General features: G+C 50.9%; 8 protein-coding genes across 8 annotated transcripts; 5 read left to right on the forward strand and 3 right to left on the reverse strand.

Annotated features, from left to right (window-relative positions):
• Positions 1-4,325: 4,325 nt before the first annotated feature.
• CkaCkLH20_05763 (phosphorylcholine phosphatase) lies at positions 4,326-5,408 on the reverse strand (the record flags this gene model as incomplete). Its single annotated transcript, XM_038888481.1, has 1 exon — positions 4,326-5,408. The coding sequence occupies one exon, from the start codon at positions 5,406-5,408 to the stop codon at positions 4,326-4,328; it is 1,083 nt and encodes a 360-aa protein (XP_038746378.1).
• A 1,604-nt stretch (positions 5,409-7,012) lies between these two features.
• On the forward strand, positions 7,013-8,614 carry CkaCkLH20_05764 (unsaturated glucuronyl hydrolase; the record flags this gene model as incomplete). The annotated part of the gene is made up of 2 exons (XM_038888482.1): positions 7,013-7,276; positions 7,328-8,614. 2 exons carry the CDS (start codon positions 7,013-7,015, stop codon positions 8,612-8,614), a joined length of 1,551 nt encoding a protein of 516 aa, XP_038746379.1.
• A 56-nt stretch (positions 8,615-8,670) lies between these two features.
• CkaCkLH20_05765 (uncharacterized protein) lies at positions 8,671-11,445 on the reverse strand (the record flags this gene model as incomplete). Its single annotated transcript, XM_038888483.1, has 7 exons — positions 8,671-9,341; positions 9,395-9,717; positions 9,779-10,177; positions 10,249-10,269; positions 10,321-10,523; positions 10,575-11,269; positions 11,346-11,445. The coding sequence occupies 7 exons, from the start codon at positions 11,443-11,445 to the stop codon at positions 8,671-8,673; spliced, it is 2,412 nt and encodes an 803-aa protein (XP_038746380.1).
• A 997-nt stretch (positions 11,446-12,442) lies between these two features.
• CkaCkLH20_05766 (vitamin H transporter) lies at positions 12,443-14,270 on the forward strand (the record flags this gene model as incomplete). Its single annotated transcript, XM_038888484.1, has 5 exons — positions 12,443-12,807; positions 12,861-13,148; positions 13,210-13,562; positions 13,635-13,984; positions 14,043-14,270. The coding sequence occupies 5 exons, from the start codon at positions 12,443-12,445 to the stop codon at positions 14,268-14,270; spliced, it is 1,584 nt and encodes a 527-aa protein (XP_038746381.1).
• A 264-nt stretch (positions 14,271-14,534) lies between these two features.
• Positions 14,535-16,528, forward strand: CkaCkLH20_05767 (uncharacterized protein; the record flags this gene model as incomplete). The annotated part of the gene is made up of 4 exons (XM_038888485.1): positions 14,535-15,405; positions 15,471-15,687; positions 15,765-16,314; positions 16,370-16,528. The coding sequence occupies 4 exons, from the start codon at positions 14,535-14,537 to the stop codon at positions 16,526-16,528; spliced, it is 1,797 nt and encodes a 598-aa protein (XP_038746382.1).
• Positions 16,529-17,044: 516 nt separating this feature from the next.
• CkaCkLH20_05768 (alpha amylase) lies at positions 17,045-18,640 on the reverse strand (the record flags this gene model as incomplete). The annotated part of the gene is made up of 1 exon (XM_038888486.1): positions 17,045-18,640. One exon carries the CDS (start codon positions 18,638-18,640, stop codon positions 17,045-17,047), a length of 1,596 nt encoding a protein of 531 aa, XP_038746383.1.
• Positions 18,641-21,399: 2,759 nt separating this feature from the next.
• Positions 21,400-22,625, forward strand: CkaCkLH20_05769 (putative alcohol dehydrogenase; the record flags this gene model as incomplete). The annotated part of the gene is made up of 4 exons (XM_038888487.1): positions 21,400-21,825; positions 21,885-21,978; positions 22,047-22,401; positions 22,451-22,625. 4 exons carry the CDS (start codon positions 21,400-21,402, stop codon positions 22,623-22,625), a joined length of 1,050 nt encoding a protein of 349 aa, XP_038746384.1.
• A 493-nt stretch (positions 22,626-23,118) lies between these two features.
• Positions 23,119-23,906, forward strand: CkaCkLH20_05770 (GNAT family acetyltransferase; the record flags this gene model as incomplete). Its single annotated transcript, XM_038888488.1, has 2 exons — positions 23,119-23,575; positions 23,668-23,906. The coding sequence occupies 2 exons, from the start codon at positions 23,119-23,121 to the stop codon at positions 23,904-23,906; spliced, it is 696 nt and encodes a 231-aa protein (XP_038746385.1).
• Positions 23,907-24,269: the final 363 nt, after the last annotated feature.

A 24,269-nucleotide genomic window follows, 5' to 3' on the forward strand; every position in this document is an offset into this window, starting at 1 on the left:
TCCAGGAGAAGGTAGATTCATGGTTCTTCGGTATAGCTCTCTCTCTGGCTCTGATCTGGTCGAAGCGCAGACCTCGCAAGATCTCCTGTTGCTTTTCCACAACCAACTTGGCATCCAGAAACTGGACTATTTCGCGTTGGAGACTTTCGATTTGACCACGAAAATCGTCACTCTGACGTTTCTCCAAACTCCCGACAAGTTGTTGGATACTTTTGAATATGTCATCTAACTTGCCGATTGTATTGGTTTCCAGTCTGTCGTTTTGATCTTTCAGGCTCTTGACTGCGCGTAAGGTTGCGACCTGCTCCCGGCTATTGCCTTGTCAGATTACTGCCGTAGTCAAAGGGATAGGAATATCACGGTTGAGATCTATGATCTGCAGGACGTTGACCTACTGGATTGCAGCGACAAGATATCTTTGAAGCTCATCACGAAGTTTCTTCAATTTGTCCTCGAAACCCTTTGTCTCCCCTTTATCTGAGAGATGGCACAGCGCTACCTCTACACTTGCCCACACCCTTTTGTAAATCTTTTCCTTCCTGTCGACGCTCACCCGGAGCTTATCCAAAAATTCCGTCAAAGCATCCGCAGCATCATCGCATTCGTCAGCTATGGCTCGGAGGCTGCCCGTCGGATCGGAGGTGTCCGAGTTCTTGATAGAGCCGCGTACATTATTGGCGAGGGTCTTCACACTCTCAAGTTCGCTTCGGAGGTTGTTATGTTCAGCGGTGGTACCACTCTCAGATTTGTAGACTTGTCGAGCGACAACAAACAGTTTGAAACCTTGTTCAGCAAATTGCAATAGGTTACTCGCGAGTCCTATTGCAACTAATTCGGCCATCTTGTCGCCGGCGGAGATTTGAACAAAAGTTGATGACTTGATGCTGACCTCCGCATTAGGCTGTGGTGAAAATATGCAGCCGGAATCAGGCAATCGTAACGGGCCGACAATGCTCCTCAACCTCTTGGCTCTGTACACGTGTGCTAACCCCCTGCCTGTTCTAAAATTGTCGATGTCAGCTGATGCCAAATCAAATTTCAGCACGCGGATGAGGCTGACAATGACGAGGGCCATTCTCAAAAAAGACCTTCAACCAGTTTCCGGTGAGGTCAAGACATTGACACTTAACGCAGATACCAACTAGCTGACACCTCAGACCCTCAAAGAAAATGCAGAGAGTCAAGGGACGCACTTCCGGTGGCCGCAGAAACCGAAGTTCCAGATCAGGCTCAATCTTCAATTGGGGACGGCCTGGACGTTGGGAACGACCTGCCTGGACACGGCCGTCCAAATTACAATGGTCGGATCGAACACGGGAAGCTGGTAAGACAGTTCAATGAACTGATTTCAATCTCATGAACTTTGACGGAATGACGACGAAATGATCTGATCACAGCCATTAGAGGAAGGCACATTTGAGAACGAGAGCCGGCCACTGCTTGGTGAGCTCGAGCGGATTCCGCTGGCTGATGATGATAGGTGGTGGGTGCGGTGGTTCAGCATCATGATCGTCAACATCGTCTACAAGCCGCCTGAATTATTCTTGTGGTTTATGCGGCCATTGGTACAATTCTTCTGGGAGTCGATTCAAAGCGCCTGGGGTCTCGTGGTGCTTTCCGTATCGGCAATCCATCATTTTGCGCTGGAAGTCTTGTGGGGGTGTTCCCCCGGTCCGCAACTGGGTCGATTCCTTGTCTTCATTATCTTATTCTTCTGGGTTGCGATTGGACTGCCGTGGCTCCTCATAAAACGTGTTATATAAAATGACCACAAGCCGAAGGATCTTTCCAACGCAAGTAGTGCATCGAAAGTCGCAATTGGTTAGACATCTGTCATTTGATATGATGACATCATCAAGCAGCATGGAGCATGACTTGTTATTACGAACATCGGCACACATGAGTACGCAATATTAAGATATTGCTCCTTTGTCTCTGCCTTGACCCATCTTATGCTCCTCGAGCCTTCACTTTCCGGCCGCTGCCTTTGCATACTGGTCCCCAAAAGCTCCATACCATCGATCAATCACCTCTCCTGCCATGCCAGGCCCAATAGTGTCGTCGCCGTTTTCCAGCTTCTTAGAAACCTCGTCCATGAATTCGTCAACGCTGAGGGCATCGGGATTGTTCTCCTTCTTGTTGTCGTTGGGATCCGATCTTTCACGGTGAAGATCAGTAGCCACTGTCGGTGGAGCGATCTCAACGACCCGAATCTTGGAGCCACCGTTCTTCAACTGTGTGCGAAGGTTCATGCTCCAGAAATGTAGCCAGGCTTTCGTACCGTTGTACACTGGGTTGATGATGGAGAACGGGATGAAGCCGAGCACACTAGAGACGTTGATGATGAGCGCTGATTGTTTATTCTGCAAGTGCGGAAGTAGACCCAGGGCAAGATGCATCGGTCCGCGAATGTTGATGTCGATCTCCTGATCCGCCTTCGAGAGAAAGTCGTCGTCCTTGAGTACCTCAAGGGGCCGCTGAACACCGGCGTTGTTGACGAGACAATCGAGCTCGGGGTGCTCGCTGGTGATCTTCTTCACGAAGTCTGGAATCGAAGCCACGTCTCCTGTATCAAGGACGTAATATCCTGCGGCTCCAATTTCCTTCGTTGTCTCCTGTAGCTTGGATTCGGTTCGACCAGCCAGGAGCACCTTTTTTCCTTTCGAGATGAAGTGTTGGGCCATGACCTTGCCAATGCCACCTGCACCACCGGTGATGACGGCGCATTGGAAGCCCAGGTTGTCCGAGGTAGCCGGTGCCATATTTGCTGTATGTCGTGACAATGCAAGATTTTCAGTCAGATTGAAAGAAGTTTCGGACCTTCAAGTGGATGGGATCTATTTTCAATGAACTTGTTTTGAACGATTTGTGGGTTTACTGTGGCACCTCGGTAGAATCTGCCGTGATGTTAGATTTTATTCCATCCTTGAATTGCAAATACAGCGCTCGGGTGGTGATGCCGAGTTGTGTCATTCCACTAGTTCCATATTTTCGGGCGATGACGCCGAGGCTTGCTGTGAACTAAGAACGACGTCACTCCTTACACTAAGCCTACGACGGGAACTATGGCTTGCATATTTGGAAGCTTTGATTCTGTTTCTGAATCGGAACCCATATTCCACATACCCCACAGAGATGTCAACTCGCCCGAACGAGGCAACTTTTTCTTTTGCGTACCGAGACACTGTCAATCAGAAATTTTATGACTAGAGAGGACTTCCGATGAATTTTCTTCTGTAATCTTGGAGGTTTGGAAGATGCGAGAACGGCTGCGAGACTTACACCGCAAAGTGTTGTCATCTGGGGCAAATGTGCGATGGCTGATGGGCAACCGATTGCAGCGATAACATTCTGGCAGAATATAGATACTGGCAAAGTAAAAAAGGGGGTTATTCATATCACATAATTCAAGATGTTGCGTTCTCTGTCGTGGGGGCACAGGCAAGCCGATTCGATTTATGCTTACAATTGCTCCATCGCCAACCAACCCACGAAGATACTGCGGCAGGCGACAGTTTCAGTTGAACCGAGGCGAAGTTTATCAGAAAGACAACAGTTAGAAATTGTGCTTGTTATTTATGTTAGTTATAGGGACTCACTGGAGACCTAGATACCGTCGAAGCATTGACTTGGAGTGGATGAGTTTCTCTTTGCTCTTTGCGTGTGTAATAAGAGCTACTCACCAGGTATTCATTTACAAGCCAGCCTACTTAATAACTTGACATACTTATCTATGTTTGAGAGAGACACTTCCTTCTCTCCCAATGAAGTCTGTGCCTTCGGGCCAGTCCCCAGTCCCGGGGAACCGGGGCCGGCATCTTCCAAGCCAGCCCCCACCAGGGTTCCCGATTCCCACAACCCCATCGACCCGCTCTTGATTCTTAGTTTTCAATTTTGAAGTTTCCTTCAACAATCCAAATGGTTTCGTGGTGTAGTTGGTTATCACGTCAGTCTAACACACTGAAGGTCTCCGGTTCAAGTCCGGGCGAAATCATCAACTGGGCGAATGGTTTAGTGGTATAATACTCGCTTAGCATGGGAAACATTCCTAAACACGTCTGTGAGTGGTCCAGGGTTCGATTCCCTGTTCGTCCAATATTTTGCCTCTCTATGAAGCTTTTTGATGTTGCTGGTTATAAGGAGAGAGGAAGCTGGCAAAGGGCCCTCCCTGTCAGCCTAGGCAAGTCGCCGGAGAGGCCGGCCTATCACGTGTCTAGAGTTGTGAGGATAAGCATATAGACATTAAGATGGCTTGTATTGCGTTGCGCTGGTCTATCGTTTTGGTCTCTGCCTGGCTTTCAAGAGACCATGAAGCAATCAGGCGATTACAAGATGTCTTCAGGCTTCACGATAACCCAGTTCTTGTCTGCAGTCACGGGAAGTCCGAGCTTCTTCTGTTCAGCGGAATACTCCTCAATCATCTCGTTCATCTCCTCCATGGCGCTGTCTTTGCGGTTGATCCAGAGATGGATACCGCCCTTGGAAACATCGACACCCTGGAAGATCATGGGGCCATCACTGTCCGGAGTGTCACCGCCGGCCAGGATAGGCTTCTTCCACTCGTCGATGTAAGTCAGAATGGCAGCCCACTTGCCAGTCATCCATGTGGCAGGCGTCCACAGGAAGGGAGTCATGACCAGACCAAGGTTGGCCTTCTCATCATAGGTACCCTCCGTGATCTGCTTGCGCGACGTGGTAAGGTCACCGGAGGTCAGGTTCTTCATCAGAAGGCTGACACCGATAACATTCTCAGGCTTGACGTTGTAGCCGTACTTGGGGTCGGCAGCGACCATGCGGACGAGCTCCTCGGCAGCCGCAGTGATGACGTAAACCTCAATGCCGTTTGCCATCAGCTTGTTGTAGAGCTCGACCTGGCCGGCAAAGATCTTAGGGGGAGTGATCTCGGTAGGGGTGATGACATCGCCCTCGTAGTAGGTAGTTGAGACGGTGCCGTTGAGTGACATGAGCTCGTCCACGTAGCCCTTGAGTTCGCTCAGAGGAATGCCGCTGAAGATCTGAGCTGCGAAGGGGTAGCAGATCATGTCGTCGATTTCACACAGCCGCAGGTAGTAGCTGTAGATTGTCTCGGTGTGGTTGGCGGTGTCCTTGAAGGGAATCAGCTTCAAGGACGGGTCCATGGTGTCGCGGGTCAAGACGCCCTTGTTCTCGAGGAACGGCAACAGTGACTCCTCGAGGTCGAAGCGGTAGCTGGTGTTGTCCATGTCGAAGACGGCGTAGTTGCTCTGGTTGGCATTGGCAGCGATCATGGTGTTCAGAGACTTGGCAGCCTCAGCGGGCCAATGCTTCAACTCGGGACCAACGGTGTGGTTGCTGGCGAAGACAGAGGGCGCGGCATTCGCAACGCCACGGGCAAGAGCCAGCCCGAGGGAGGCGAGAACGGGGTTCATTGAGGTTCTCATCGTGAAAGTGATGATGGCCGTGACGAGCTAGTGTTTTTCAAGTTAGCTACAGCTTGCCAAAACCCCTAAACCAACGTAGGGTGTGATGCCGGCGATTATAAAGGACGGGCCGAGAGGGAACGGGATGAAGACTCAACCAACGGCGGCCGGGCCGGAGGCACGTTATAAACAAGCGATACTCGATTGGAGGATTTGCACTCCAAGTTCACTTTTCCTCAATTTAGGTAATCATGGTTCCTCCTGTTCGCTTACCGCGCTGAGTCTAGTAGATACTGGGGTGGCCAAGATAATGAAGGTCTATGCGAGTGTTGGCGCTGACTGGCGATGGTGTCGCGACGTCGTGTAACATCCACTTTGTGGAGTGGCCAATTTCCCCGGCCGGTCGTGGTCACATTGGTGACGTCGCGCGGGATTATTGAAATGAATAACTGATAAGATTTTCGTAATGCGGCGGGGGTCTTCTGCCGAAGCCGATAGTCGTTGAATTCGAACAAATACTCTGAATGTCTCACGTATCGCGACATCGGATGAACTGGTTCTCAGCCCTACATAATAACGTGGGGTTCACCCACGATGTGCCAAGACGAAATGGGTGTACATCCCCGGGACCACAGCTCAGGGACCAAAGGGTCCAGCCGGGGTCCTCGAGGAACCTTCGACGGTGGCTCCGGTCTCTTCACCGGAGCTGACTTCAACGCTTTACTGGATCAAACATGAAACAGGTGACGGGACTTCCATGTTATACCTCACCGGAAGATTCGGGACGCCAGACGTTTGTTCATCCCGAAGGCCTTCGATCCCAAATTCAACAAGCCGGAACGGACACAACATAACCGCTTAATGGAAACCTCATTAATCGGATGTGAAGTCTAAGATATGGTGAAGTTTCTCTCCGAGATTGACAAAAGACGAGGTCCCATTATGAACTTGAACCAGCGACGATGAGCTTGATTTAAAGAGTCTCAAGGATTCAACTGGGTACAAGAGCCAAGACACAAGTTTCAGGAGAAGTCTTGATTGTCTCGGCAACGTGAAACGAACCGCCTCTCACATTTAGCCTGCATCTATGGCCGTTGCAGGGCAGATGTCACCTACTCCTGCAATACTTCGTAGAAACACATCGTACTCACGAGCGAAAGGCTTTTACATCATTGACAGACTTGCCTCTATCGGGTTAGAAAAGGACTCAAGCTAGGGTTCTCTCAAATACCGGCTTCTGGAAGGTTGCCAGGCGGGATGTCGCCATCGGGCATCGGAGGATCGCTCGGGCGAGACGACTCCGCAGAGCCAACACAACACCACTCGAATGCGGCTCCCGTAAGTACTTTGGCCCGACATTTGGACCGGAGAACTGAGTCGATCGAACTTTGCCGTGGAGAAATCACCTCAGGCGGCGTATCTTTCCGACTGAGACGCCGACGGACCCGCGCTCCGCAATCTTCCTTCCTTCTTCACAGCAGGACGCCTAGCCTTTGGGTTCTTAAGGAGAACTAATATATTGCCCTCGACCTCTCAGGCAGCCCATCCATCCATCGTAAGTAGCAATCCTTGCTCGAACTTAGACTCCCTTGAAGCCGGCGACTACCCCCAGCATGGCGCTTTGCGCGATCGTCAACCAGCCTACCGCAGACACCAGCCCATCTGTGGTACACAACTCTTACGCCGAGTCGGATAGCTCCACAGAGCTGAACGCTGATAGTGACACCAGTATATCTGAGAACGGAACACAGACGTTAGCCCGTTCAAGACGCAAGATGCCTCCGTCGAAGCCCATCAAGGAGCAGCTTGGTGGCCTGTATGAGGAGAATGTCACAGCTAAGATCTTCAGAACAGCTACAAAAGATCTTGTCAACAATGTGAGCACCGCTTGATTCTATTTCAGACTAACATCTACTGACGAAGCGAAGAATCCTCCCGTAGCGTATCCCGAGTACGTGCTACAGACTGGCCCCGAAGCTGGTGAATATCACCTGAGGGAAGCTTCTTTCTGGACATGCGGTTTCTTCCCAGGTAGCATCTACTCTCTGATTGAGAGATTGGTCAAATTTCCTCAGACTATGCCCGGAGATAGCGACAAGAGTGCGTTGCTCTCGAAACTCTGGTCACTGGGTGCTGCGTGGTCAGAGCCTCTCCATGAGACGGCGAAGCGGACGGACACCCATGACATGTCTTTCATGATCCAGCCTTCAATGAGAGTGCGGTGGGAAGTTGCTCAGGACAAGCAAGCCCTTGACTCTATTACCACAGCGGCTAAGGCGTTGTACACCCGATACAACGACACCGTTGGAGCGATCAGGTCGTGGGATGCTCTCACCCAGCATGGAGTCACGATTACCAGTCTGACAGATGACTTCCTGGTCATCATCGACTCGATGTGCAACCTTGATTTGCTTTACTACGCTGCATCCCACACGGGAGAGACGTATCTTTGGGAAGCCGCCACGAAACACGCAAAGACATTGATCAAGTCAAACTTGCGACCGGAAAAGGATCCCAGAGGCGAAGTGAAGGGGCCGTTCTACAGCACCATTCATGTTCTCAACTTCGATCCCAAGAACGGCGATATCAAGGAAAGGCGTACAGGTCAGGGCTACAACGCCGAATCTACGTGGGCAAGAGGCCAGGCTTGGGCCATTCTTGGCTACGCGCAGACCTTTCTGTGGACGGGCGATGTGGAGTTCTTGGATGTGGCCCTAGGACTGGCAGAATACTTTATCTTCCGCCTCGAATCTTCACCAAAGTCAGTTGAGTTCCCCGTGGAAGGCGAGAACAGGACAAAGGGCCGCTATGTACCTCTCTGGGACTTTGACGCACCCATTGAAGACAAAGCGAACCCCCTGAGAGACTCTTCGGCCGGTGTCATCGCTGCCAACGGCATGCTCGTCCTCTCTCAGGCTCTAGCTGGCCAAGGTTTGAACGAAGAAAGCGTCAGATGGCGCGACATGGCTGTTCTGATTGTCAAAGACACATTGGACTTTTCGTTGGCTACCGAGAAGGCGAAGCTCGTGTTCCGAAACGGAGACATCTCAGCCATCAATATCGAAGAGGATAAGACTTTTGAAGCCATTCTGAAGAACGCGACGGCGAATCACAACTCACGCGATCACAAGCGTTATTGGGATCACGGCTTGGTGTATGGAGACTACTACCTCATTGAGTTCGGAAACAGGTTGCTGAAGATGGGACTGGTCTAATGCTTATACTATAGACAAGGCGAATGAGGGTATCTCGAATAGAATTCCAAACCCGGTTACTCCAAACGCGAGTTGTCGACTTGAGTCCACCCGTTTACAGGCAACCCTGAATTGCCAGGATTTGCAGTCTGCGCTGTGAACATCATGTCATCGAAACTGATGATTCTGTCCATCTCCATGAATCGTGGATCCATTAACATGTGAGAAATCGTGGAGAGCTCGTCAGGAGCATCGGAATCCCGAGGGGTGAACCCTGTCATGGGCAAAGGCGATGCCATATGTCCAAGCACTGAGCCTTGCCGAAGATTTCCAGGGGATTGTTGGTTGGGAAACATGGGAGGCGGCCTTGAATGTGCGCCGTGAGAAACAGTAGCAGTCTGATGAGGGGCTAAAGGGCTCGAAGATTGAGGTTGTGCCAACTTGTTGGATGGCTGTGAGAAGAGAGCGTTCCCCTGCTGATGGCTGAAGACAGGGGTTTGGGTAGATGGACTACATCCTTGCCCACTGATTCCGCTGGAATACCCGAGTACGTCCACGGTGAAGTCACCATCCGTTTCACACTTGCTGTGAAGTTCTCGCAGTTGAGCTGCGTACTTCCCGGCGAGACATTGGCCAAGCTTTTGTCGGAGTATGGGGCCAACCCAGCGTTTAGCCATCTCCTCGAGGCCCTCAACTAACAGCCAGAATTCCGGGGTCAGGTCTGCTTCAGAAGAGTTGCGCCATTGCACTGAAGCTGTTAGCGAGAAGCGACATGGAATTCAGGCTCTTTTGATTACTTACCCAGAAGAACCCTGGCGCTTATGAACACGCAAAATGCGAATTGGCTTGTCGCCGGGCTATTTTCCGGCGTGTATTTGAGATACTTCTGAGTGATTGTGGCGGTCTCAATAGCAGCAACTTGGCATGTTTCCGAACTGCAAAGGCTGGGAAGCTTGACGATGTTAGCCCATCGAGAATCTGGGTACGCTATGCGCTGATGGAGCAGAATCATTGAGGTATTATGCGTGACATGGGCCAGGGTCAAATTTGGGTCCATGTTGATCAATGCGGGCTGGCGAGAGATGTTTGAATCCTTCCACTTCTGGGGTAGAAACATCTTCCAACTATATCTTTCGTGTTAGCATTCTTTTTCTAGTACCGCTTGCTGTCTACCGATGGACCTACTGCACGAGCCTTAAGTCAAGCTCTTTGAATCTTGTAAGCCAGCTGCTGACTTCTTGTCTGTCCTGGAAGTTGATCTTCTGTTGGAGGAAGTAGGTCGTCACTCTGCTTAATGATTCCGTGGCCTCTATGCAGTAGGCAAATGCGCCGACTGTTGTCATATCGACCGTGTTCGGCCCTTTATTGGGGTGCGTGGTGATTGGTGTTTGCGGAGGTGCTTCGGCTGTCTGTTCCGGACTAGGGTAGTGCGCTGGCAAGAAGGCGATAGAGTTGCCAATCTTTGCTGCGGATCGATCCCAGATACCGAAATATGGTGTGATGACGGGCTCTTCCTTATGCCACAGGCCGCCATCTGCAGGCAATCTACGATAGACGTCATCGGAGGTCAAGCTTGTATTCCATCTACCGCCAACATCAGCATGTTTTAATCTCAACGGATGTCGAATTTGTCAATTATTCATGAGAGTTCTTACCCAGTTGTTACTGAACAGAATCTAGGAAAAGTCAGTAACTGACGTTGGAGTACGTGTATGCGAGTAAGTTACCTGTCTAAGTTGAAGACGTTCCAAAAGACCCTACGCCGTTCTTCCTCCTCTGTCCAGTTTTGAGGAGGAGTTATTGATGGCAATGGCTTCAGGAGAGGTTCCTTATCCTGGTGATCCGATTCGACGCTCAACTGAAGGTATTCTACCGTCCTAGTAAGAGACCCAACAATTGACCATGCTTTCGAGGCGTCGCCGTTTCCAATCTCGGGAACGTTAGCTGAGATCAGTTTCAACACTCCTCAGCTTGTGCTTACATCGTTGAACGCAATTATAATCAAGGCTTGCAGATTCTCAACTGAAAGGTGATCCATTGCATTGAGAATCACAACATTTCTTGACTTGGACGTTCGGCGCTCAACCTCATGAGCTGGTAGTCGAGTTTCGGGGTTATCGACAAAGCGAAGAGCGGCAACTACCATTGCATGAAGAACAACAACTAGCCGTGGGAGTTGCTCGGGATCATGGACTCGCCGCCGGAACTGCGTCTCGTGAAGAATGGGAATCCATGGCTGGATGATGTTGAAGTGGATGTTGATGACATCCTCCAGCAATTCCGGTGATGGTAGACTTGTGGTTATGTTTTCCAAATCTTCTAGAGGGAACGCGAGATCGATGTTCGGGTTGCCGCAGCTGTCTACTCTCCGCCTCTTTCGTGGCTGGTTATGTGGATGCGAGACAATCTCTAAGCCATCGACTGTGTGCCGTCTTGACGAGCTGGAAGTTGTTGGAGAGAACACGGCTTGATCAGCGACACCCTCTGGTGTACCAGCCTGCGATCCAATCTTTGTCTTTGAGTTCAGTTTATGTAACTCCCGAGCCAGCAGAGAGAGAATGCCGACAACATTTTGAGACTCGGCGGGTCCGCTGCTCGGCTGCCCGTATCCGCTGGAGCTTGAATAGTTCTCTCCTTCGCTGTTAGTCTTGTTCAGTAAAGCATTCTCCAAAACCTCTGAGAGATGGTAAGCGTAATTCCCTATGCGACTATGATGACTCCACGTCATCGGATTACAAGGGAGTCTACATACCTACTCTTCGATTCAAACTCTCGACAGCTCCAGGCTTGATACCCGGCTTGTTCTTCTTCAAGTCGTAAACACATGGCGAATCTACGTAACCAATCAGCATGGCTCACTATTATCCAAATGAGACATCGGCGGCCGCAGCCGGGCGTACGAGACCGACCTACCCAATCGCTTGCAGTGAGAACACGTCGGCTGGTCGCGCGAGCAGCGGAGCTTTCGGCGCCGGCAACCCTGACATGAGGGGATGTCATTCTCGGAAGCCCCCTCGTGGGGCTGCTGTGACGCCGAGCCCGACGTGTTCAGATCCATGGCCGCAAAAAGGATCGCCGGGCAGCGGGTTGACAACGGCGGCGGTGGCCGGTTATGCGGGCAGGCGAGAAGCCGGACGCGATGTTACTAGGGCTGATCGGCTGCAACGAGCAACAGAAGCGAGAGCGCGCGCGCACACACCGGGCTCGATTCAGTGTGTTTGCCCTCGGTTTCGCGTGAGAATCGTCGGACTGAGAATCGTGCGACGCGACGATGCAGTAGTGGGCGAAAAGGATTGACAGTGTTTATGAGGTGAGAATTTGGGGCCGGTTGTGGGGGATCGGGGGCTCGTTCGGTTCGACTTCGCCGAGGAAACACGAGCATCGACGGCACCAACTTTGGGAGACGATCTGCCTTTGCTCTCTTCTCTCTCCATTCTCCAGAAGGCGACGAAGACCAAAACGGTTGTTCCCCCGCATTCTGGACTTGTCGAACCGGGGTGAAGACAAGGAATGGGCAGTTTGGTGGGACGAGGTTGGTGCGGAGAAACTGAAGGCAGGACAGGGGTAGAAGCGAATAAGCACTCCGGTCCCCTTTCATCCGATGCCCGGAGCCACGCGAGTGTTCTTCTGCCGCTCAACTGGCAGCTTGTGTGGAGGAAGGTTTGATGTTTGCCGGGATGTTTTCTCGAATTAAGTTATGACTAAAGGTATGGCCAGATTCAAGGTGAGAAGAAATATGAGAGACAAGCATCTCCATACTTGACCCCGAATCCCAGACCGTGGCCTCGGCTCGTCTCAAAAAGATATCGAAAACTACTGTTGGGGGTATCGATAGGACCGGAAGGCGCCATGGCTACGACAGCCAGTATAGCACACGTCTCGGACGAAACCACTACCCATCCACATGGAACAACAGATCACTCAGTCGTCAAAGATGCCTCGGTCCCAGCTGTTGCTGCTTCGACGGTAATGGAAGAGACTGGCGAAGCCGAAAACAAACCGCAGAAGCGACCGCTATTGACTGCCTGGCTGTACATGTTCGATTGGTACCCGTCCCATCTTTCGAAGGAGGAAAAGAAGTTTCTCCGTAAACTCGACGCCTTCCTCTTGACATTCACATCACTGGCTTTCTTCCTGAAATGGCTCGACTCTTCCAACATCAACAGTGCCTACGTTTCTGGTATGAAGGAGGAGTTGAAGCTATATGGTAACGAGTAAGGGATCGAGCGATTCGTGGTTTTCAAGGAGATACTGATGGTGGGTGCAGATACTCGATGTTCCAGACTTTCTACAACATAGGCTACATCATCTGCCAAGTCCCGGCAATGCTCCTATTGTCTCGACCGAAGTATTCGAGGTACTTTTTGCCGACTATGGAGGTGCTCTGGAGCATCCTGACGTTTGCTCAATGCAAGCTCCAGAACGCCCCACAGATCTATGGTACACGATTCTTGCTTGGTGTGCTTGAAACCCCCGTTGCCAGCGGATCACTCTTCATTCTTTCTTCGTGGTATAAGCCAGAAGAACTGTTCAAGCGTGCAGGGCTCTGGTACGTGTAAGTTGACACCTCCAAGCCTGTTCCTCTCAAACATGGGCTTACATTGGTGGTCTACCAGATCGAACAACATTGGAGTCATGTTTGGCGGATATCTTCAAGCAGCAGCTTATAAGAACTTGAATGGGGTTCACGGTATGGCGGGCTGGAGATGGCTATTCATCATAGACGGATGCATCAGTCTCCCGATCGGGATCATGGGTTACTTCATTTTCCCAGGCATGCCGACCAGCGGGAAGCCGTGGTGGCTTACTCAACAAGAGCACGAGATCGGTCAGCGAAGAATGCGAGAGGAGGGCATCGAGGAGCCCAAGAAGATTTCGGTTCAGATGCTGAAACGTCTATTTTTTCACTGGCACTGGTATATCGGGGTTCTGGCGTACGTCTTCTTCCTGTCTGGAGCTTATCCTCACGGTACGTCATAACACCTTGGAACTAACCTGTGAATTTCGAATCCATGGATGACCCGACTGACCTCTGACACAGGTCAAATGGCCCTCTGGCTTAAGGACCAAGCAGACAAATGGGGCATCTATACCGTGCCCCAGATCAACACCATCCCGACAGGAGCGCAAGGAGTCTCAGTCGTCGCGGCAGTCTTGGCTACATCTCTATGCATGGTTTACCCTACTTGGGTTATCTTTCAGATCGTTATGGCCATCTTCATGTTTGCAAACATCGTACAGATGGTGTGGTTCGTCCCCCACGGACTACACTTCGTCTCATACTACCTCTTTGGCGTCAGCGCAGCCGTCACACCCATCCTGGTTCCGACGGTGAACTACTGGCTCAAGGATTCAGCCGAAGCACGTGCATTTTGCACTGGAAGCATGCTGGTAAGTGAACATTTCATCACAGACTTCTGATACTGGGCATGCTGACTGGATGGGTTAGACTCTTGGCTTCGCCATCTCCAGTTTCTACCCACTGGTGGTCTTCCCAGTGGTGGAAGCCCCTCGCTGGAAGAAGGGATACATCGTCAACTTCTTCTTCATTCTCGGCTGCTGGGCTTCTCTTTCCCTGGGCTTCTTCCTATATGACAGGCAGGAGAAACGTCGAAAGCAGCGGCAGCTCCTTGATGCAGATTCGTTGAAGGGTGACGACGTCAAGCATGTCGACTAGAAGAAACTGGGACTCTTCCGGCCTCTTATGCAGTTTCTGGTGGTTGTCAGAGGACGTGTTTGTGCCATGTTTATTACGAAATAAGTAACTTGTGGATGATGCCAACTCGGAGCGTTACCCGGCACTTGCACCGATGCCCGCCGTGATTTGTGGAACCAAACCCCTCTCCGTGACAAAACAAGACCCGAAGAACTAGAAATAAGTCAATGAGGCTCTATTCTGATACTACTGATTCAGTCCAATTGCACTTCGAACTCAGTCAAAATGCCACCACTTCCAGGTTTCTCCGACAACCCTCTCCGCACTAGATCGGACCTGATCCGGGCTACAATCGCCCTTCTCCGGCCGCTTTTACCCCACTTCTCTCCGACAAAAGCCCGGATCCGCGTCCCGGTCTCCACAGCCACCCACTTTGACGAAACAGCAGCTCAACTCGAGGGATTTGCGAGGCCACTATGGGCTGTGGGGGCACTTCTTCTCGGCGTTGAATCCACGTCGGATCCTGACTTAGTAAAGTCTATCGATGAGGTGGTTCAGCCATGGATCGAAGGCTTTGTTGCCGGAACAGATCCTGAACATCCGGAGTACTGGGGGAAGATCAACAACATGGACCAGAGAATGGTGGAAGCCGAAATCGTGGCATTTGCGTTACTCTCTGCGCCGGAGAAGATCTTCGACCCCTTGACTGAAAATGCGAAGCAGAACGTGACGAACTGGTTGCGCACGCTGAGCGGGATGGACATGCCGAAGAACAACTGGCGCTGGTTCCGTGTCTTTGGCAACCTAGCTCTGTCCAAAGTCTGTGGTGTACCCTTCGAAGATGTTCGGGATGAGATGAATTCGGATCTAGATCTTTTGGACTCGTTCTACCGCCTGGACGGTTGGTCGGCAGATGGCCCATGGCAGACTCCCGAGCAAGCACAGTCCGAATTCGAGCAATACGAAAAGACTGGCAGACGCGATGCTATCGGAGTCGGAAGACAAGCGGACTACTACTCAGGCAGCTTTGCGATCCAGTTTAGTCAACTTCTTTATTCTCGCTTCGCCGCCGACCTCGATCCTGAGAGGGCCCAGGTCTATCGCCAACGAGCAAGAGACTTTGGAGCGACATTCTGGAAATATTTTGACTCAGAAGGTGAAATTTCCATCCTTTCGTACGCGAGATGGCTATGATGTGTCAGATTTGCTGACTCGAATCAGGTTCTGCCATCCCGTTCGGTCGATCCTTGACGTACAGATTCGCCTGTGGTGGCTACTTCGCCGCCGTCGCTCTCGCTCAGGTCGAAGATCTCCCTAGCCCTCTCAGCACTCCTGGGACTGTGAAGGGATTTTTGTTGAGACACTTGAGATGGTGGGCTAAGAATTCAGCTGACATATTCAACACCGATGGTACCCTCAACATTGGATGGCTATATCCGTGAGTCTCTCCCTTTCTCTTGGATCTGATAATATGGACATCACATGTCTTCGCCAATTCACTAACTTCAAGACCAGAAACATGTACATGTGTGAGGACTACAACTCCCCTCAATCCCCGTACTGGTGTCTTAAGACACTCGTCGCCATTGGCCTTGCCGAAGACCACCCTTTCTGGGCAGATGAGGAGACGCCGTATCCTGAACCCTCATCGTTGGAATCGGTTACCGCTGTACCAGCACCGCAGCAAATAGTCTGCAATCACCCTAAAGGCAACCATCATTTTATGCTATCGCCGGGTCAATTTGTTGGATGGCCGATGAAAGCCAACCAGGCGAAGTACTGCAAGTTCGCATACTCTTCTGCCTTCGCCTTTTCAGTGCCCACGGGTCCTCTCATTCAGCAGATAGCGCCCGACAATGCTCTAGCTCTTAGTAGAGATGGCGGGGAGACTTTGGCGGTCAAGTGGAAGTCTGAGGAGGTTCGATTTGCAACTGCGTCTGTTGAAGGAGCATCTGGACGTGAAGAGGTGCAGGTGGCAAGTGTGAAGTGGTATCCATGGGGAGACCGGGCTGTCAGCGTCGACACAACCTTGATTCCGCCCACGAATCGCTGGCCTGACTGGCATGTACGTGTCCATCGAGTCCGGATTCACGAAAAGCTTAAGACCTTGCACACAACAGAGGGCGGCTTCGCCATCTTTGGCCGAAAGAAAGCAGACGGCCTGCCTCTTCCCGTCCTTCGAGACGTTCCAGAGAAGGCCAGGCCAGGTGATTCCGAGGGAGTCGTGCACAACGAAAACGCCGTTTTGGTTCTTTCCTCAGTTGGCGCAAGTGGGATAGTCACGAGGGCTTTGGTTGGCGATGGCAAATCCTCGGCATGTCTGCCCTTGAAGCCCGACGCGAACACAAACTTGGCTTGTCAGCGGACGTTGATCCCCGCCGTCTCTCATAGTGTTGTTGCCGGGCTTGAGGCAGGGTCCGAGTTTGTTTTGGTGGAGTTCATTTTCGCCATATCTGCGACAGCGAATGGTCATCGACAATTACCAGCTGATATAAAAAGACGATGGCTGGATACACCAGTCATCACTGCTGTTTCGGATGCAGTGAAGATTGAGACAGGAGACGCTATCGTAGTGAGGCTTGAAGGATAAGTGGTCTCAGCAAACAGTATGTAGGTAAATCGCTGGCGTATCAGCTGATTATGTTGCTTCGCATCGTGTCGAGAAGTATACAGGAAAGAAGAATCGTAACATATTATGAACGTCATTTTACATTAAGATTAAACATTACATTCAACGCTTCATATCTATGACTTACGGCACCCATTTTTATAGGTGTTCCCATACCACGCGTCACCTATTCCATCAACCTCGTGACGAAGGGCAACGACCGCTTGTCGTATCCCATGTTCTTGTCGACGCCGACCTTGATGGTGGCGCTTGACAGAGGGGCCTTGACGTCGTTGCAGAGTCCCTCGGCCTGCTCCTTGGGCAAGAACACACGGGGAAGACCTCCGGCAGGCATCTGGACCCAGAGACGTCCGTGGGAAGCCACCGTGAAGGTCTCGCAGTTGACAACGTCGACGACTTCGGAGCCGATGGCAAAGAGGTGGACGTTGCGGGCAATGGAGAACATGACGTTGTTGGTAGCGGCAGCACCGCCGTTGGTGTACATGGAGAACAGCTGACCCTTGCGGAAAGCAATGACGCGGCTGCTGTCCTTGCTGCTGTAGGAGAAGACGGCTTGCGTGCGGTCGGTGGTCAGGAAGTTGGCGTTGCCCTGAGCGGCCTTAACACGGATCTTGTTTGACTGCTGAATCCAGCCGTACAGCTCGGAGTTAATGTCGTAGCTGTCCAACCAGAAGGCCTCGCGGTTGTGCGGGTTGTTTCCGCCGTTGAAGTGCTGCTCCTGGCCGTAGTAGACAATGGGAATACCGTCACGGAGAATGGAGAAGGCGTAAAGGTTCTTCGCCAGAGCCATATCGCCGTTGAGGCTGGGGAAGCGAGGTTGGTCCTGGTTTTCGACGAAGGAGCCCAGGAGAGATGTGTCGATGGTAGTCTTGGCCGCCATCTCGTTAGTGCCCTTGTAGAGAGTAGTGAGATCGGCGTTCAGGGACTTGAAGGAAGCTGCGAGCCAGTGGTACGCGCTGTAGTCCATGAAACCGTCGATGACCTCCTGGTAGGGGGCCAGAACATCAAGGGCGGTGTGGCTGATCTCGCCCAGAAGGAAGACACCGGCAGCGTCTCTGAAACCACCCTCGGTGAAGAACTCGGGCTCGATCTCGAGGACCGTGTCGACGCGGAGACCGTCGATGTTATACTTGGTAACGAAGTCTTTGATCCATTCGGCGTACACCTTACGGACGTAGGCATCTTCGGTACGAAGGTCGGGCAGACCCTCGAGCCAGCAGAGCTGCTCAGACTTTCTGTTGTTCCAGTTGATGGAGCACTCCTTGTGGTAGTACTCGGGCTTGTCGAACGGCGTGTACTTGGTGTAGTTACCAGGGTCGCTGTTGAGGCCAACGTGGTTGGGGGCGATGTCGACCATCAGGTACATGCCGCGGGCGTGAAGGGCATCAGCGAGCTCTTTCAGGTCGGCCTCAGTGCCGAAGTGCTCGTTGATCTGGTAGATATCCTCAGTCCAGAAGCCGTGATAGGCCTCTCCAGCATTTTCGATGAATCCTTCAACGTTCTTGACGATGGGCGAGATCCAGACAGCAGTGGCGCCCATGTTCTGGATGTAGTCCAGCTTGCTGGTGATTCCCTTCCAAGTTCCACCACAGTACTTGCCGATGTTGATATCGCACTCAGGAGTGGAGCCATCACTTGTGGCAAATCGGTCGGTGATAACCTGGTAGATGCTCTGGCTTCGCCATCCTGCGGCATCCAAGGCTGAAGCGCCCTGGAGGGCTCCGGCGGCCAGCAAGGCAAGGGTCGATGTGAGAGAAGGCATGTTTCGTAGACAACAAGATTTAAATATTATGCAAGGTGTAGAAGCCAAATAAGGAGGAATGAACACAGAGAGACAGTGGATAACTGGGTATAGGAGGCAAAGAGAGTTGATTGATGGAGGATGGGTTTAAGATGCGCAGGAGGGCTCAAACGAATGACAATAGCGCAAGGCAGAACGAGAGATGATGACCTTGGCTTCAACTGCGATACCAACTGAAAGGGAAAGACCAAGAGGAAGCGGAAGGGCAGCAACTGAACAGCAGATATTATATATTCGTGCTCAGCGAGGGGGCCCCAGTCAGAATGAAAGACTCCTGAGTTCACGAGAATGCGAAAGCGGCTACGAGCCGCAAAAGTCCCGCCCTCTTGGTAACCCCTTCAACAACTTGCCCTTGCCGCAAAGGCTGTGCTATTAGCGAAGGATGAATAACTTTCCAGATCGAGTGGTGCCGGCCGATTCAAGTCAGTTCATGTTTGCCCGTTTTGAACGAGACCCCGGTTGCGGTGTCCATCCGAGATGGAAGATCCACAACGGAGCCTACCCAGACGGGCCCAGAATCGATATGGACCGGGGGCCCGGGACATTCCATATTGTCCGTGCAGACGCTGCAAAACATTCACAACATGCCAGAACAAATGCAAGAAGAACTACAAGAGCAAGAGAGTTGGTGCCAACTTTGAGCAGGAGACCGTTCGAACAGCCAGGCATGGAAGAGAAATCTCTTGCGGAGTCTCCTGAAGAGTAGCAGTTGAAAAGCAATCTACACGGCGCACAACCTTCCACTTCCCGGAGGGATTGCGGCTTACTTCTCGGCATGCATCGTCTAGGCTGGGTCAATAGAAACGTCCGATGTGGATAACCTCGACCAACATGGAAGAAAATAAGGGGTGAAGTCCCACCTTTGTTCCCGATCGGTCACTTTTCCATACTCCCTTAACCTTGAATCCTTGCGAAAACGCGCGAGATCCGACTTCCCCAGTGGATATCGTTGCATCTCGTATTGGCTCGGGATACTGACCAGCTTCAGGTGTCTCTGCAGCCCCACAATCAAAGCAAACATTTGGTCAATGCCCTGTCCGTTCTACGATCCTCCGGGATGTACCGTTGTAGTAATCGAGTCGTGCACATTGGATCAAGAACTCCTTTCTCAAGAGTCGAAGCTCTGATTGGTTGCTGATAGACGTCGCTTCATCGACAATGTCGCATCGATGGTATTAATTGTGAAATAATGCTTTTCTCGGAGAACTTGAAGCATGTCAAGGACGTCACGAACTTCCACTGTTATCATTATCCGACTCTCAGAGCCTGCTCGGGACCGTCCGGTTGTCTTGACTGTGATCCTTGTCACTTCTTCTGGGATCAGTTTTCAGTGAGTGTGGTTGTCGTTGCCATTCCTTGCTCAAGGTTCTTCTACGCCCAACAGCAGCAGCCACAGCATGTGACACGCAGAACTGACTTGCCTGTCCCTGCCTTGTGATGTGGCTACAAACAACACCACAGCTCTGCTGCTCCCACAGTGACCTCGAAGGCATTCGCTCAAGTTTAGTATTACCTCTGAGGAGTTAAAGTGATTGGCATTGGTGACAATGATGGCCCTCTTTTGACGTAAAAACCCAATCGCCACCCTGTTCAACAGCCACATCGTCCCTTTACCGCTCCACTAACAGATCATCATCCATGCCCTCGGGGGTTTTCACAGAGCGCCCAACGTAAGCCTCAAGGCTAGTCCATGTTTAACTCAACTTACACAGTGATTTAGGCCATACTCGTTAACGTTTGCATGGCTCCTCATCTCCATGAGGCATCCGTCACATCGGATCATTGAGTCCTAGCTGCTCTCCATTTCTTCTGAACAGTTCCTAAGTCTGGAGTAACAGAGGAAGTTAAACCAGAAATTGGCTGATCGCGATGATCCATAGCAGTCCACACGATATATTCTCATACAGTTCTGACTCTTTTTTTCTATGTTGGAAGCGGCTAGGTGAACCGTCTGACATTTTCTATAACGAACACATCCTTTTTGACGGGAAATAGTATTGAAGGATTAACAGGTAAGGATACTGAGGTGCGGGATAGGCGGGATCACACTTGTGCAATGAGATTTCTTCATTAGCTGGAAAGAATGTCGCATTGAGGAGACGGAAAAAAAACCTAGGTCCGATGATGTATTATTGCAACTCCTCCTGTTGAAGTTGAACATTTAGAACCAAGACTGCAGTAGCCTGTTTTTGCAGAAGAGGCATCGCGAAGATGACTCATTCAGTCAGAAGTCGGTAATCCTGACTGATCATCAGCCCGTGAACATTGCATCCGAGTGCGAAACTAACAACTTGTCTGGTCATTCCTCAGTTCTGAGTCTTTGACGCTCAGTGGCTAGGTAGGACGTCTCACATGCATGTCGCCGTAGACTCATACGGCGAAAACTCGAATCAAGCAGTCTTACATGCATGTGAAAGACCCAAAATTGTTCCCAGAGCCATCCGATTACAAATCCAGATGGCGGAGTTAATGTGAATAGCGGAGTTTACACCAGATCATCAGTCTTGCCAATCAATGGATATGTGTTATTAATTGGTGTAAGCATTTGCGACACCGTTTGATACCCTAGTCCGCTTTCGCCATTATATATATCTGGGAATTGGCGAAGATATCAGAGGCTCCCAACCTCTTTGAAGGCGCCCATATCTCACTGTCTGCATTGCCACTGTCGGCGTTCGTCCAGGCACTATCAGTGAAGAGCATCAATCTGCGACAATATCATGGCCTATCCAGATACCTACCAGGCTGTCCGGCGAACCCATGGCAGTCTACCTCTCAGCGTCGAGACTGTGACGGAGACACTCCCAAACGAGCTTGGATCTGACGATGTGCTGATTAAGATTCACGCTGTTTCCTTGAACTTCCGCGATGTTGGAATGCTACATGACCGCTATCCTATGGAGTCTCTTGAGAGAGGCATTGTTGCGTCCGACTGCGCCGCCGAAGTCGTTGCGATTGGACAGGGGGTCCAAGACTTTCGATTGGGAGACCATGTTGTGCCGCTTTTCGACATCAACGATATCGACGAGAACGTTGATGACAGTTTAGCGGCTCTGGGAGGAAACGTAGATGGTGTTCTTCGCGAATACGCCATCTTCGAGGCGAAGCACCTGGTCCGCTTGCCTGAGTATCTATCATGGGAAGAGGTAAGTCTCCCCTTCAGCAATCTGACGAGGAAAAGTGCTAAACCGCCTTGTTTTGATAGGCTTCTACACTGGCTTGTGCTGGTGTGACCGCTTGGAACGCACTGAATCTTCCTAGTGATGCATCTGGAAGGAACCTAAGTGCTCTGTTGTCAGGTCTGAAACATCAAGCCTACATCAACGTTTATCGTGTGAAACTTTTAGCTGATAATGATGTAAAACAGGCACTGGAGGCGTCAGCATGTTCGCAGTTCTTTTGTGTATTGCCGCTGGAGTCCAACCCATCATTACCTCGTCCTCCGATGAAAAGCTGGAAGCTGTCAAGAAGCTTCACCCTTCCATCAAGGGTATCAACTACAAGACTACCCCTGATATCGCCGCAGAGGCTCGAAGAATCACCAACGGGAGAGGAGTCGACATCGTAATTAATAACGTCGGTCCTGCCTCCGTGATGCAAGACTTGGACGCGCTTCGCCAGAAGAATGGGCACGTCTCGCTTGTGGGTTTCTTGGATGGCTATGCCGCCACGTGGGACCAGAGCGCTCTTTTGGGTTTCATGAGCAAGAGAGCCAGTCTGAGGTTAGTCGGTTTGATTTGCGTTGCGTTTTCATAACTAACCAAGTACCAGGGGTATCAAAGTCGGATCTAAGAATGCCTACATTCGGCTTTTCGAATTTCTCGAGCAACACAAGATTACACTCACACCCATCATCGACAGAGTTTTCCCTTTCAACGAGTCCCGAGCTGCTTGCGATTACTTGTACTCCGGCAAACATGTGGGAAAGGTCGTGATCAAGATCTGACGGAAACGTGCTAGGATTTAGTCGTAACATCTACTATGTACATGAACAATTACAGTACCTTTCTTTAAACATGAAGCAGCGATCACTTACTGGATATCGATAGTGGTTTGTGATCTCACTTGGTCGCGGCTCACATTCCCAATCTGGCCGAGGGGCCGAAAGGATTCACTAGACATGTTGAATAATCCAACCCGAAAAGACCACGTTCCGTCTTCTGATGCTCCATGACTCACCCTACTAATAGCATTGAATGCAGCCACGTCTTCAGTTCATGTGTCAAGCTTCATTGCAAGAGTTCATCAGAACTCCATCTTGCGTATAAAGCTGTCGACTATTCCGGATTTTTCTCATGCTATTTCCCTCACTTGATAACAACTGAATTATCGAATCATCCCATATCCCTTCACCGTCAATCGCCACGGCGTTGCTCGAACTTATAACCTAAGTTGAAGGATACATCTTGTCAATCAATCGCCATTCAAGCCCTCCTGCGATGTCTTACAAGATATGCGGCGTTGACTACGACGATGCCGCCGGCATATCACGGAACAACATGACGGCTTTCTATCGAACCGACCCACACTGGCGGGCTCTATGGAAGTCCACACCATTGGAGGACATTATCAAAGGCGCGACAGGTCGTATGCCGAAAGGCCTCATTTCAGGCCGCGACAAAAAGCGTCATATGAAGGCTGTTGACGAGACCACTGGCGAGATCATCGGATACGCGAGGTGGGTTCTGCCGGACGACAACGACAGTATCTACTGGCCCGAGGCTTTGGTTCGTGAGCCAACTCAGGAGGAAGCCGAAAAGTTCCAGGCAGATTTTCAAGCCAACACTGAAGGGGGCATGATTCCAGGAATGGATTCACGACTGCAGGCGGCTATGGGCATGCCCCTTGAGGAGGCTGAACTGGAGCTGATGCGGCAGCATGAGGGGCCGTTTCTGGGTGAGTTTTCCATCCCTCGATCAGGATTTCAACACCTATGATACAAGACTCTTACAAGTCCCTGTTATCGAAACTATGGCTGAGACAAATAGTTCTTGACTATCTCACCGTGCATCCTGACCACCGGCGAAAGGGGATCGCGTCAGCTCTTGTCAAGAAAGGCCTAGAACAGGCAGATTCCGTTGGAATGAAGGTTTGGGTGATGGCTACGATGACAGCTCAGCCGATGTACGAGAAGCTTGGGTTTCAACATCTTCGAACTGTGGAAACAAATGTTACGGAGTTTGGCATCGAGGATCCCCAAAGAAAGGCCTTTCTGATGAAGCGGTAGCAGCAAAAAGTTGTATGTATCAGAGATCGCAATAAATGAGTGTATTTATTTGTAAAGAACGAAGGCTGAAACCGCGAGTCGTTTGATCTCAACTATCACAACTCCTTGTCCACAATACTGCTGCTTAATCGTCCCAGTTCCACTCCTGCAAAAAGTGAAGAGAGGGAAATTGACAATGATTAGAACTAGTCATCGCAATTGGCTCTTGAACCCCCCGTATCCAATGCCTCTAAAAGGTGTATCTGAAGTCGGACGCGTCTGTTTCCTATGAAAACATTAATGAGATGAGCTTTATGTCGTTGTATCGCCCATTTTGTCAACCTACCTCCGAGGCTTCAAGTTCAATCTTACCACTCTCCGCCT

Source organism: Colletotrichum karsti, assembly GCF_011947395.1.
Source record: "Colletotrichum karsti strain CkLH20 chromosome Unknown Scaffold16, whole genome shotgun sequence".
NCBI lineage: Eukaryota > Fungi > Ascomycota > Sordariomycetes > Glomerellales > Glomerellaceae > Colletotrichum > Colletotrichum karsti.